General features: G+C 36.3%; 1 protein-coding gene across 1 annotated transcript; it reads right to left on the reverse strand.

Annotated features, from left to right (window-relative positions):
• Window positions 1-1900: 1900 nt before the first annotated feature.
• LOC140951590 (uncharacterized) lies at window positions 1901-14298 on the reverse strand. Its single transcript, XM_073400876.1, has 14 exons — window positions 13525-14298; window positions 11889-11924; window positions 11180-11465; window positions 9412-9599; window positions 8323-9038; window positions 7683-7740; window positions 5993-6133; window positions 5534-5633; window positions 5160-5202; window positions 4976-5051; window positions 4306-4377; window positions 4104-4195; window positions 3426-3516; window positions 1901-3092 (listed from the first exon to the last, which is right to left on the reverse strand). Exons 1-14 carry the CDS (start codon window positions 14296-14298, stop codon window positions 3054-3056), a joined length of 2712 nt encoding a protein of 903 aa, XP_073256977.1. The 3' UTR covers window positions 1901-3053.
• Window positions 14299-14997: the final 699 nt, after the last annotated feature.

Below are 14997 nucleotides of genomic sequence, written 5' to 3' on the forward strand. Positions count from 1 at the left end.
TGTCGTGGCTTCTGTTGATTTGTACGGCTTTTAACATTGTGTTTATTGGCATAGCGTGGCACATTTATAGGGAAACCATATCGAATATGCTCTTCAACAAGTCAAGAAGTCCAGTGCATCAGAGATCGAAGACGAATGTTTTGTCAAGTAGTGTGGAAGACTTAATAGTAAAAAAGATTCAGTAACTAATATTGTGGGGTGAAAGTAGTTAATAAACTCCTGGACTGACTGTTTCATGGGCACTCGGTGCTTTGGCAATAAGTGAGAAGTCAATCAGTCATGATTGTCATGAATGATGATGGTGATAATGATGATGGCAGCGATGATGATGATGATGATGATGATGATGATGTTGATGAGGAGGAGGAGGAGGACAACGATGATGATGATGATGATGATAATGGTGATGATGACGACTATGATGATGATGAGGAGGAGGAGGAGGAGAAGGACAACAATGGTGATGATGATGGTAGTTTTGGTGGTTATGATGGTAATAGAACTGTCCCTGAATGACTGGAGGCAAAACAGCAATTGTTTCCATGGCAAGAGTGGTGTTGTTGTCATTATTGTATCCCACAGGTTTTCAGGCAAAAATACAAAATTCAATAAAATCTTGCCGTTGATAGACACACAAGGTTTAAACAGTCCTCAATACATGTGAAAATGTTACCTATTGACAAAGATATTAAATATTTTATCAGACAATGTGACAAGTATGGGATAAAGCTAATACTTACAGAAGTTTGATTGGTTTAAAAATTACTTAACCTTACCTAACAACAGTTTAAACAGTTAGAAATGGTATTCTCAGCTGAAGAAAGCAACACTATTTTGTCTGCTGAAATTTAGATATTTATAAATAACAGGCCAATTTATCTGAGGTTAAAAAAACCCTCCCTTTCAAAATGAGACCAAGTGCAAACCTTTCTTGTGAAAATGAGTTTATTTGCATGTTAATTTGCCTATAAAGACAGCCAACATTTTGTGACACTACCAACTGTTTTCCCACAAAATGTCTGAGGAACGAGCACAGAAATTCTATACTGACGACGTGTCACTACCCAGATCTGGATAGTGCTTCTGATTAGGTCAGGAAAATTTCCCTTGTGACACAAAATCTGGGTAGTGACACTTTATGAGTGTGGAATTTCTGCACACATTTCTTAGACATCATTTCACAGGAAAACCAGTGGTGGCATTGTGAAATGTCGGCTGATTTCTCAGACTATATGTTAATAAATAAAATCATTTCCCAGGGTTGTCATTAAGAGCCGGGGGCCGGGGATTTTCCCGGGCTACTAAGAGAGTGGCCCCCGGCTACTTTTATTGGAAAATAGAAGAAAAATCGAACCAAAAGAAACCCCTAGCCGTTTGATTCTCCGCCCACTTGTTGTATTTACCTGGCAACTTGAAATCTTAGTGACAACCCTGATTTCCACGACAGAGGCTTTGCACTTTCCCTCGTTTTGAAATAGAGGCTTGGGGCATTTTGGAAATTGCCTTTAGGAATTCCATGTAATCTGATCTCTAATAATTTCTCAATTAAATTTGGGGAGTGAGAGGCTATGGATATCTCGGGCTGATACCAATAGCTTAACTGGCAATGATGGAGATGACACGATGGTAAACTGGCAATGACAGCAGGCAAAAATTTTGCAAACTTGTGTTTTCAGTAACATGCTTGACAAGCATTGCAGTGTATGCATACTATTCATATCACACAACCTGTATTTGCCAAAAACTTTTCATTATTATGGGGGCACTCAAATCAAAAAGACAAACCAGAAGAAAAAAAACAGACTGGAGTTGCAATACTCTAATTCCTGTTTTAGTTATGCACGTTTGAGATCTGTTAGTCAGCCATTGTTGTAAAAGATGCTGCAATCAAACCAATCACTAAGTAAATAATTCTACTTTCTTTATTTTCTTTGATTACCTAGTAAATTTTATGTATAAAATAAAAAATTATTAACCCCTTCATAACAACGTTTACAGCTGCATATATTTTAAGTAAGTAGGTAACCCTTCATTTGATAAGTGTACAAACTTTAGTGCTCCTCATTGGGTCAGCCAGCATTCATCTGGCTTAAAGTTTAAACATGTATCTTTCCCATTTACGAATACTTGCAGATCAAAGGACTGGCAATTTAATGATTAAAATCTGGCTTAATTTCTTTATTTCCAGGTCCCTATGATTGGTCAACTCACAATCATTTTCATTGATACTAGTGAACATACATCTATGGAAATGAGACTTAGAGAAAACAAAAGTCAATCTCAGTGATTGTTGTCATGTAGAGGCCAGCCTATAATACCTAACGAGGAATAAATAATCTAAATTAATGGGTGACTGCTGTTTGACAATGTGTCATTTACTTTTGTTTACAGTTTTTTTTAGCGTGTCACGTAACAACCATCGCGGTACTGTGAGACACTGGAGACCAGAGGAAGTGAAATAGACTGCCCCTCGCCCTTCTTGCATCTCTGCTTTCTAGTCCTACAACCTTAATGCATCTTCCAACTCAATACAGTATCTAGCTCAACTCAGCACAGATCCTCCACTAGGATTTTAGGGGTGGGAAATGGTATCTAAGAAATCACAGCTCTCTAAAAACTCTTGATCAATCTCAAAGTCTCAAAAACATTGGTCATGAGTCAAAGTCTTGCTTTTTCCATCTAGGTGTTTAAACAAGTAACTCTGGGCTCTTGGATGATCCAAACAGGTCTCCAGCATCTCAGTGAGTCTTGTTATATTTTTACCATTATTTTGTTCCGACCCTAATACTGATTTTGCAGGATACCTGCAATCATGGTCCTCAATAATTAAACGTGATTCTTTACATTTAATTAATGTTAAAAAAATTATACTTGATAACTGATACAAATTATGCATGAGATAGTAAAAAACCAAATTTCCCAAATCTGTGATTAATACAGACTTTAAATATTATATATTAAATAATTTTATAAATAAATACAGTGCATTTCCAAATCTACAAATTTTAATATATAATTTTAAGAAAATAGTTAATAAATTACTGATAGTTTCTCTACAGAACTTCTAAAATCTTCCTGACTGTCGGATTTACCTGAAAAAAATGTAATAAAAATATTACAAATCAGCAAAACAGTTTATAAAATCACCACTTGTAGCTAAAAAGGGGGACACAAATTCAATTCAATTTTATCTGGATTATAACACCAATATTATATCCAGAATGCATTCAAGTGGTGTGCGTCTCCTATAAATAGGTCTTTGTTTCATTAATATCAAAATTATTATTTACTTATTATCATTATTACAATTTTAATTTATTTTTAATTATCAAGGCTTTTTATATATTTTTCTTCATGATTTATGTGAATATTTCAAAAACTGTTACACACAAGCACACAATTCAAAGCTATCAATTCCTACTTACAGGGAATCCACTCAGCTTAGATTTAAGGCCACAGAAGTCTGCTTCCTCTATAATTTCCTTTGAGCTATATATGCTCTTCTTTTCTGTGATTCTAAAAGGAAATTGATACACATTCAGTTGCTTGATGGGATGCAAGTAGTCAAACTTGCTTAACTGAACTTCCCCTCCTCCCACACAAACTATATTTTGTTCCCGGTGGGGGAGGGGGAGGGGTACTTTAGGAATTTCTGGGTGAGGTTGTGCCGCTGGGACCCTGGAAGCCTTAGCCTCTACCAGAGCTAGTTCAGCTGAATTTTTCTACCCTATACTAGAATAAACTCCCCCAACCCCCCTATCATAGGGTAGCTGTTTTCCAGAAACTACTGAGGTCACTAGCACAGTTTAGCCAAAACATAACCTTATACCACAATCCCTAGTCTAGATAAAATCTTCAACCAACTGATCAGTTTCCTGAAAAATGATACCCTATTCTAGACCCAAACGCTCCGATTTATATACCTTATCCTAGAGTAAACTGCTTGAAAACCATACCCTTCACAGCGGCACATACCTATATAGCCCATATATAGCAGTACCCCCCACCCCCCGGATTTTTTTTTCTTAGAAGTTCTACGTGTATGTCATTAACACTAAAATGGTATTAAATAAAAAGATCTGACACAAAATTATTTCACTCACTGTGTTTCTGAGAAGAGTAACCTTTCTGAAAATGCTGCAATTGCTGAGAACTGTGCCAAATTAAAAGTAGACTTCTCATTTCCTTCAACCATCTGTAACAGGATGAGACAAAGTGATCATTAATACCCAATAAGTTGAACGTGAGCAGAAACGAAAGTAATAATATTAAAGTAAGTCCATTCATAACATTAATGCTTGTTACCTCTATAAGTTTCTTGACTTGTTCTGTAGTTATGGAGTCTACATGAATTTCCTTCAAGCCTCTATCCATTTCCTTTGACAAAAGTTGCACAAAGAACAGCATGAGTAAATTCACAATCACTTTTCAGTATTCATCATCATTGTGATTTTTTGGGAAAAAATTTATTTGTTGGGTAAGCAACATTGTAAGAATCTGAACAACACCAAAGATACTAAATGGGTTGATGTATAAGCTTGTAATATCCATTTTGAAATCACTGTACTGGTGATCTCTGCAATCTGATTGGCTCTCAGCAGTGTGATTTATTCACAAATCACACTTTTTAAACTCTAAATCACATCTGTTCTAAATCACTCCATTCTTGCTCTATATTGCATCATTTCTGTTTCAAATACAAAATGAGATGTAAAAGCCTTTTTGTTTCCAGTTTTCAACAAACCACCTTCTTGATCAATAAAATATAGGTAATGACTGAATTCTGCAATTTCAAAATGGCTGTAAATAAAGTGGTTATTGAACTTAATGTCTTGCAATTTTGGTCTGAAATCACACTAGTGATTTCAAATCGTATTCGTGGTGCATGCTGGTGCAATTTTGAAATGATGCGTATGATTTCAGGCCATATTGCAGTACACTCAGTTCCATAACCATTATATACATATACACGTACCCTGAAGGTTATTAAATTATCTCTGTCTTTATCCACCTTCAGAAATATGTGCTTGTAAAGTGCTTTCCTTCTTGTGCTGAAATTGTCAAGAAGAGGAAGTTAAGTTATTTTATGGCTTATAAATGAAGACGTTTTTACACCATTAAATTGAACAAGAACCTCAAATGATATCTGCACTCCTGACCTGATAATGCAGTACTTGGTTAAGTAATCCATTGGCGTCATAGCTTTACAGGAAAGAAAAAAACGGAGAAATCAGATTTTGATCACAATTGTCAAAAAATACAAAATCACCTATTGAAGTGGTGAATATAGCTAGGGAAGGGGCCCCTTACTTTAAGGAAGAAAGTGAGGCCCACAGGACAGAAGATTTTTTTGAAGGCTGTGGACTCCTCTTCATACCATCCTTGATAGTGGGACCAATAATTATTAATGATTTGTTTTTCTAAGGTGCTATTTTAATATTTTGTGTCCAACATGATTATTATTAATTTTTACACATTATATCAAATTAACTTTTAGTACAAATTACATAGATGTATGTACAACAACATGTACCTTCAAGTAATCTAACATCCATGGGAAGCTCAAAGCGACTAGTTTGTTTAGAAAGTGCCAATCTCCCTTGCAACCATGGCTTCATGCCCTCTCTCTTCCGCTGGAGAAAACAGACAAAAATACTTCTATAAAATTAACAGACCGACCTCAACATGGCATGATGCCATGCCTTTTTGTAACAGTTCCTTTCTTTTTCTTGTTTTATATTTTGCTGTACTACTAAAAACAACTTCATAAGGAGGGCTTTTAACCGCTTTTTAAGCTTCAAAATGTTGTAAAAATCAAATTCATTTCAATACAAGCTAGAGGGGCACTTATAATGTATAAATCTGGGGGGAAGGGGGCTTATAAGGGGATTATTTTTTGTTTAGATGCAGGTACAAGTAAATGGGCCTATAACTTGGGGGGGAGGGGCATATAAGCGAAACTTTATGGTAACTAACTACCCTTTGTACTTACCTTCTGTTCGTCCAAGATGGTTGTCATGACTTCAGTGCTCTCAGGAGATGGTCTGAACTGAGGCATAACTGTAGGATTAGTCAGGGACTTCTTAACAGGCTTAGACTCTCTTTTCTGTTCCAAATGATACTCTAGAAGGTCCTTTAGGAAAAATAGGTATGTTTCAATTCATTGAGTGCTATGATGCATTGTAGTGTAAAGAATAACACTGAGAATAAACCCCCTTAATCTTAGCATTGACCAAAATTTCCAAACAATTTGATTTGTAAAATGCTGAGAAGCAAGAAGTGTGATGTGAAAATTTTACTAAAGAGAATTCCTTTGAATTGTAACACAATGGAAATTCATCTGAAGACTCAAAAGGTAGAACCACCTTAAATGACTATACCATTAACTCTGGTAGTAAAAGGTTTAGATTCAGTCTGATTATTGTAAACATGTTGTGTGCAGTCAAAAGAAAAATAGACTGTGGAATTATGATTGGTTAAAAGAGAAGATCAGAGTAAATGAATTAAATACTGCAATGTTAAAAAAAGTGAAAGCATTTTTTACCTTTTGTCAATCAGAAGGCAATTTGATGATTGATATTTTTAAACCCGCATTACAGTCTCCAAAATATGCATGGTCATTACCAGAATATCAACATTAGTCAAGAGAACAAGAGGACATCAAATATCATTTTCCTTGCAGGTGGCAGGATAATTAAGGAGTAGAAACTTTTTAGAGTCATAATTATACCTCTTATCCGTGTTTGGAAAAGCATTACTCGTTTTATTTTTTCAAACTTACTTTTTTTGCGATGACTCATTAACAGTGGAGACTAAAACTTTTTATTTTTGTTATTAACCAACAAAATGCCACAAATTCAAAACTTCACCTCACAGTTTGAGTACTTTTGGCCACAATGAACAACATGATTTTGGAGCATAGAGGAAAACTTTCATAGAAAAGAGATCAATATTTTACTTCACACATTGAAAAGAAAAAAAAGAGAAGAAGCTGTGACCATCTAAACTAAACGGATAGTTTTGGCAAGTCAAAGGGTATTCTGTCAGCAGTTCAATAATTCATGCAGAATGTAGATGTTTAGCTGATAACAAGATAAATTATTTATAAACATCTGGAGAAGTCAGGTTAGCTAGTTCCTTTCTTCAAGCAATGGTGAATATAGTCAAATAAAAAATGTTCCAGCAGGAAACAATGATTTAAGTTATTTTCTGAATGTTACTGCTTTCCATGCCAAAAGTACTCATGTTTTTAAACCCACTGACAAAAAGGTGACTTAACTACCTCTACCCAATAATCTCACAGCCCAAAATGCATAATAGTTCTGTAGTACTAGTAATTAACATTAATGCAAATCTACCTCTCTGACAAACTTCTGAGCTAATGATGAATTTCTTAATGATCCAAAATATTTTCTTGCCTCATCTTTTCAGAAAGGGCAACAAATTCCCACCACTCCATGAGAAAAACATGAAGCAAATAAAGCTAACTTTTTACCTCCTAAGTTTTGCTCCATATTCTTCCTGCAACCTATATTTCCTGTTGTTCCCTAACAGTAGCCTATCTTTAGACATATAGATACTAAGCAAAAGCTACAGCTTAGACTTTCTTTTGTAAAATAGCAACATATTTTTTGTGTGTGTGTGTGTGTGTGTGTGTGTGTGTGTGTGTGTGTAATCCATACCTTTGGATCATACATCCTGTATGCACCAGGAGCTCTAATATACTCTGGCTTGGGTAAACTATAAAAACAAAAATAAACACAAAGTTTAAGTAAGATACTGACTCAAAAAAGCAATTTCCTTTGAAAGTCATGAGAACCAAATTACTCACACTGAATTCATTTTAAGCTTAAGAGCTAAAAAACTCATTGTGTCACTTATTTAACCACCAAAACTCTCTTGAGTTATTAGTTAGGCAAAAGAGTACATGTAAGTCGAAGAACAAACTCACAGAAACTAACTAATGGAGGGTCTTTTGTTTGGTAATCATATGATAGCTTATGCATGATAAATTGCACCTTCATTCCTAATAATTTATCAGTCACAAAATATCCTAGAAGCTTTACATACCTCTAGCCCTTATGAGGTCAGTCATGTAAGAAGACTTGGAATGATTTTTTTTTCTGTTAAAATTTTTGATCCTTGCATATAATAGTGTCAAGCTTTTTTATTTGAATCCGAAGCAAAAGTGAGGTTTCCTAGATGACATGCAAGTGGGCCATGGAAAAATGAAAATGAAATTAGGCCTGTGGCAAGTTTTTTTTACAGTGTAAATATTAACATTTTAAGTTATTAAATTAATATAAATGAAGGACAGCTTACACTTCAGGTTCCAATTTGGGTGGTTCATCAGTCCTTTCCTCCACAACTTTTGTTTCTTCCACGGGAGCTTTCTCATCTTCTATTGATACCGTTTTTTCTTTAACCTCTCCTTCTGGTTTAACAGGTGGTGGTTTTACCAGCCTGAGTGGTTTATCTGGCACCTTGCGCTGAACAGGCGAGTCTTTCTTCAGTGGGGAAACTACTGGGACTTTTATAGGTGCCTCAGGTTCATTTGATGGAGACTCCACTTTACTTGCAGCAGGCTTTAAAATTGAAACAGGTTTCTTGGGATGCTCTTTCTTTTCTTTTTTAGGTGGCGGTGGTTTATAGCTTGTGAGAATAAGAGAATCAGCAAACTTAACTTGATTCATTTGTGGTTTTGTCTCTTCTACTTCAAAGTCCTTATCCTCAACATCCTTTTTAGGAGGTCCATCTTCCACTTCATTAACAGGTTCCACAGGCTCCACAGGCTCCCCAGAGTCCTGGGTAGGCTGTGGTATAATCTCTTGTTCTTCTGGGACATTTTTATTTTGTTCTTCTTCCACTGGTGCTACTTCCTCCTTAGTCGCCCACTGTGGAATGTCAGGAACAACTATTTGTAAATCACCATCAAGTTCATTGTTTGGCATGCCTGTTTCAGGTTCTTGTTCTGTGACATCAGGGGATGGAGTTTGGACTGGTGAATGTTCCACTTTGGTAATGATGACTTCAAATCCCTAAACAAAGAAAATACCATCTGGGTCAGATTGCAAAACCAATTATTGCAAATTAAGTTATTAAAGTTAAAATTCTACAATGCACATCCACATGATTAATAAGAACAAAAGAAAGAAAAGAAGCTCAAATCTTTCATACGCAACCACCACCCAAACACAAACACTAAGGGGACAGTAGACTAACTGAGCAGCAGAGAGACACATGGAAAGCAAGGCCATACACTGAGTTCATACAAGAACTCTTTCTCTATGCATCCTGCATGTATGTAATTAACAAAGAAAGATGGTAAATTTTAAGTGGTGAATGACAGATGAACTTGAGACATAATGATTATAGTACATCTTTCCAAAGTGTTAACCACTCATCAAATACCTGATCGATAGGATCAGTTTTCTCATCAGATTGAGATTCTTGTGTCTTTAGTTCCGGTGTGGCATCGGATGTCACAGGGTCACCAGTCCCAGCTTCCTCATCTCCTATTAAGTACTCATGAACAAGATTGATTGTTCGACTCATCGTTTCAGGTTCTCGAGCTTCACTTGGTTCCTCGCCGTCTATATCTGCCAGTAATCAGAAACAAACTTATAAATAATTTTAATACTTTTGTCTACTGGGTAATTTTAATTCAATGATTTTTTTCAGCTAGGACTCTCTTACTTTTAACCCTTTAAGTCCCAATAGTGACCAACATCAATTTTCTCCTACCAATATCCATATGTTGCAAAGAGAAATGGTTATGAGAGTTAATAAAATGATCACTAAAGAGAAAATGCTTTGATCTGTTATCAAACTCTCTCAACTAATTCTTTAAAGAAATGTATGAAGATCAGTATGGAGAGTTTATATGTGGATATTGGGGCTTAAAGGGTTAATATATAGTAAACTAACAAAAATGGCTGGTTTGTTTTAATAATTAGCTAAATCCAGACACAAGACAAGGAATGTGCCTTGAAAGGGCATACAGTCAACTCCCTTTACAGAGAGTCCGTAATAGTGGGAGTTTATTTCAGTCAAGCGTCTGTAACATGTTTTTGCCGGGGATTTAGCTGCTGTCCGTAATATGGGGGTGTCCGTTATAGCGGGGTGTCCGCAAGGCGAGAGTTGGCTGTACCATGAATTTCCATTTTATAAGCCCCACTCTAGCTACCCCCTTCCCCTAACAAGACCACCTACATGCAAAGAAAATAAATGTTATTCTTATAACACCTGCTTCCTCCACAAACCAAACATAAACCCAATAATATTGTTTCCTTTCTTCCTAGATACCATGTATTTGTTACAGGTCAAAACTGGATTCAGGTTAATTTTTTTTAACCTAGGTTGATTATCTATTTCCTTTGTCTCCTAGCCCTAATTATTCATGAATTAGGGCTAGGAGACAAAGGAAAATGAGTAGATTAAAAAATTTTAAACTAAATTTAATTTTGACCTGTAACATACATTGTATTCATTACATGACCACTGTTAAGTTTTTCATTATTTTGTTTCTGCATTGTTTAAAATGTTTGTACCAGTGTCTCCTTGTTGTTAACAAATCAAAACTCTACCAAGCTTAAAAAACAACTCAGACAAGGTCAAGTCCAGAAGAAAAAGCTTCATAAGGCCATATTAATTTTTTTCTCATTGTAAAGCCTTGCCAAAAATCTTGAAATCCAGGCGAAATAGGTAGGCCTTTGGGATATATTCCCGATGCAAGAGAATATCCACACCTGGCCAAGCTCACCCCAACTTCCAGGAAGGCCTTAATTTGGCCCTGTTCTGGTCAGGCCAGGGAAGACCTTCTGATCCTGGCTTTCCCATATGTTTTTATCCCTTGGCAACCCCGTCCATGGCTGGGGTTACCCTGGATTTTAGGCAGGCGGCTATGACTCTAATTTTTCCCCAGTCTGGCCAGGTAAGGTAGAGCAAGAAACTAAGGAAAGGTAGCGCATGGGTGGATTAAGGGGTAGACTGCGTGGACTTGTATTATTTTTAAAGAATTCTCAGTAAAATAAATTAATAGTATCTATGTAGCTGGCAAGTGTCATGGTCGCCCCCTTTCTAAATTTTCTGGAACCACCCCTGTAGTACACTATTTATGTACATTAAAACCAAAATTTAATTAATAAAATTATCCCCCTAAAGTATTTTTAATCAGTACCTTTTGAATCTGGCATTTCTTCTTGATTTTCAAAACATTCTCTCTCTGAAACAGATGCTTCAGAAGGAGTGGCAGGAATTAAAAACTGCTCTTCATACAAAACTGTTCCTTCAAGGTCATCATCTCCATTAAACAGCAAATCTGCTCCTGCAGAAACATCAAAGGGGTCATCTGTTCTGACAAGATTATCAACTGGAGATGTACTACAACAAATTTCCTCTCCTTTTACCCAGAGACCTGCTGGCTTCACAAAATGAAGATACTTTGGAACATCTCCTCTGTGGAACTGTAGAATGAACAAAATATATCATTTGAGTTATGTACAGGGATACAAAGGAGACCATTGATGTTAGCTGTTGTGATAGAATGTTAAAGATGGCCACAAATAAAAGGAGAGTATCTCAAAGAAAAAATAAGAATTTTTGGTGAAAAAAAAAATATATCCAAGGTATGTAGCTCTCTCTAATAAAAGCTTTTGATTTTATTTTTTTAATTTTTTAATTTACTGGTATTCCATTCCTCTGAAAGGGTTTGAAGATCAATGTAATAAATTATTGTCTTTTTTGATAAATATAAAAATAAATGTAGCAAATCCTGATGACCAAAAAAAAAAAATATTTTCTCCAACCAGAATGTCTGTACATTACTATCTTGTTGGATGTTTCTTTGGGAAATTAACTGAGAAAACAGTAGCAGTATTTTAGCTTACCACTGCTGGTCTTGCTACAGGCCAAAACTGCTGTCTCTGTCAATTCAGGGGAAAGAAAAAAGCGTAGTTTAAAACTCATAGGAAATTAAAATCAAACATATTGCAAAGGGTCATCCAGTGCAGGTATTTCAGACTGTGTACTAAATTATAAACCACAGGGCTCATAAAAAGCAGGTTTCTAATCAAAATCCAAACCATTATTAACACCCTAAAAAGATATGTTGAATATTTTTTTCATGCATTAAATAACTCTTTCCTGCATAACTAATATAGTTGCCTTTCACCATCTTCATTTGAAGCAGGAACTATCAATATCACATAACATAGAGGGCACATTTAATAATTACACCTCAGGTACAGCAGTTGACCTGTTACCAACCAAATATCCATACCCAGTGAGTCACTTGGCTAACAGGAAAGTAATTATTAAGGAAAGCTTTTTTATTTTAGTAAACATTATGGTGAACTTAATTAGATAGGGATTTTGATTTTATCTTCTGTTTGCAAATCATTGTAAGGTGCATTGAGCTTTGTAAATGCATCATATAAGAATGTATTTATTATTATTATTATTGTTATTATTATTGTTAACAACCAATACACCTGGTCCAACTTAATGTACACTGGTAAAGCAGCTCTCAAATTTTACTTTTGTGGGGTAGTTGCATGCTTTACTTTAATTTCTATGATTTAGTTAAAAGACTTCTTGTCTTGGTCCAGGCCAATCAAGCAAGTAAGCATAAAATACCTGTTTGAACCCAGCAAAAACTCTTTTTGTCCTTAACAACTGACACTGAGGACTTGAAAAAAGTCCTGTCTGTTCATGATCATCTGGGGCAAGGAGGTTTCCCTGCTCAGCCAGTAACTTTTCAATCTCCCTGACACAAGTCATTAATTGATTTATTCTTTTTTAACTTATTTAAGTGTCCCCACTCAGTGGTTATACACCGCTATTACAGTTTTGACACTTTAATATAAAGGTATCATCATCATCATCATCATCCTTTAATATTATTAATGAGTAAATCATATGTCAACAAAAAGGTTGCAAGATCTACCAGTGTTAAAACATTAAACTGTTAAGCCTACTTGATGACAAAGAACATTGTAGAACTCAGGCTTTTTAAAGCACTGTTGGTTACATTTTACCTTAATTAGTTCATACTTGAGTAATGCATATATATGCAACTAAAATATATTGTGTTTAAAGGCAAATTAGTGTGAATAATGAGATTGCTGCATTCTGTTACCAAACTCAACAGATTATTCCAGAAGATTAGTTGTTAATACTGTCGTTCAACAAACCAATGCATATAGGATCATAAAAGCCACACAATAAAATTTAACAGAATAATTAAAATAGTTATTGTAAATTTCCTTTAGCACAGACAGAGATTGTAAAAGTCATCCCTTGGGCCTATATTGATACATTTTCAACCCAAGAAAAAAATAAATTAACAATATGTTCACTTAAAAGGTGGAGGGAGGAGGGGGGATTAATTGGCAAACACTTTCAAAAATTTAGGATCCACACTGTAACTCCAAACTAACAATGACATTTTTCTAAAATTTTCAGGAATAAACCCTGCTGTAGACTGAGCATCACTGCCACTGGTTTAGGCAGTTTGAGACCTACCGAACTGGAAGCTGTTTTAGGTCTAGGTTGATACGCAGAGCAGCAGTGTCTTAATCCATTGTGTGAAAGGACATTCTGAACTACATCTGGCATACATGTCAAAGGTCGTGTAAAAGCTTTCAGTCGCTGAATATCAGACCCATCTTCAGGCACAGATGTCACAACATCAATAGAGCTAAAATCATAAGGAAGTGGAGCTGATTTGCATCGCTCCCGCTGCCGTTCCACCAGTACTTCTTCTCTTGGTAAAAGAGAGTGCTGGCTTTTTGCAGAACTCGTCCTATTTTGCCAAGCACGTTTTGCAGCAACCCTAGAAGATGCAGATGCAGATCCTACATGAGATTTTGCAGTTTTAGGTCTCTGGGGCAGGTAATAATCAGCTGGCCTTGGTGGAGCAGATTTGCATCTTGCTTTATGAAGTCCAAGATACAAAGCAGAAGGTGACATGCTTTGAGTTGGTTTAGCTTTGCGTACTGATCGTGAGCTATATGAACTTATGCCACTTCTTGATGATAATGGGCGTGATGTTGCTGGTGTCGGCGATGGATCCCTTAGACTTGCAAAGCTTCCCAAATGACTTCCAACAATACTATCACGTTCCCTTCCACCAATCCTGGGAGCTGCACTTTTAATGCGCTGAATGGGCCTTCCATGCCGAGCTCTTGCTGCATTTGCATTGCTGAAGAAATGATAAAGTGACTGAGGATCTAAATGTTGTTTTGAAGCAGTTTTCTGTCCCCTTGTTGTCCACAATAAGTGATGATCATGGGCCATTGTATCTTAAGTGCCTTGACAAAAATACAAAAAATGACTACAGCTGATGTAGTAAAAGTTCCTTCCTAAACACTGCCTGATTCAAATAAAGAAAATAGCAGTGATGAAAAATTCTTCAAGGCATGTAGATGTTATAATCTATTATTGACATGCTTGTCACTCATGTCACTGTCATTATCAAAGGGTTCCATTGCCGTAGTCTAGAATTGGGGTGGTCTAGAAAGAAAACACAACAATTATCAGAAAAATAATGACAAAGAGATTGACATAAACTAAGGGCGCTTTCCATTTGTTAGAACTGGCTGGCCGGACCATTGCCGAACAGTCATTTTAGCTATGAAATCGGCTTTTTCTGAGGGTTTTTGCTGAAAAACTATCTCCTTCGTGCCCCCCCCGGGGGGGGGGGGGCAGATTTTATCTAGACTAGGGAGACAGCTCCTCTAGGATAGGGGGGATTTGGGGAGTTTACTCTAGTATAGGGTAGCAAAATTCAGCTGAACTAGCTCTGGTATAGGTTAAGGGTTCCAGGGTCCCAGCAGCACATGCCCACCCAGAAATTCTTGAAGTACCCCCCCCCCCCCCCTCCCCGGGCTTTGTGCACACTGTTTAGGATTTGACTGATCTGGATGGATAGTTTTGATCACTAGTGAAATTCTCATTACGATGGGAATGGTCTGGCCAGTCAGTTCTGACAAATGG

This window comes from Porites lutea, chromosome 11 (assembly GCF_958299795.1).
Source record: "Porites lutea chromosome 11, jaPorLute2.1, whole genome shotgun sequence".
NCBI classification, from domain to species: domain Eukaryota; kingdom Metazoa; phylum Cnidaria; class Anthozoa; order Scleractinia; family Poritidae; genus Porites; species Porites lutea.

Bases quoted from the DNA above. Each gene is read 5' to 3' on its own strand.
- LOC140951590 (XM_073400876.1), bottom strand. From the start codon at position 14,298: ATGGCCCATGATCATCACTTATTGTGGACAACAAGGGGACAGAAAACT. The intron at 5,052-5,159 runs GTCAGGAGTGCA...TGACAATTTCAG, and splicing joins ACCAAGTACTGCATTATCAG to CACAAGAAGGAAAGCACTTT. The intron at 4,196-4,305 runs GTAACAAGCATT...ATCCTGTTACAG, and splicing joins AAGTCAAGAAACTTATAGAG to ATGGTTGAAGGAAATGAGAA.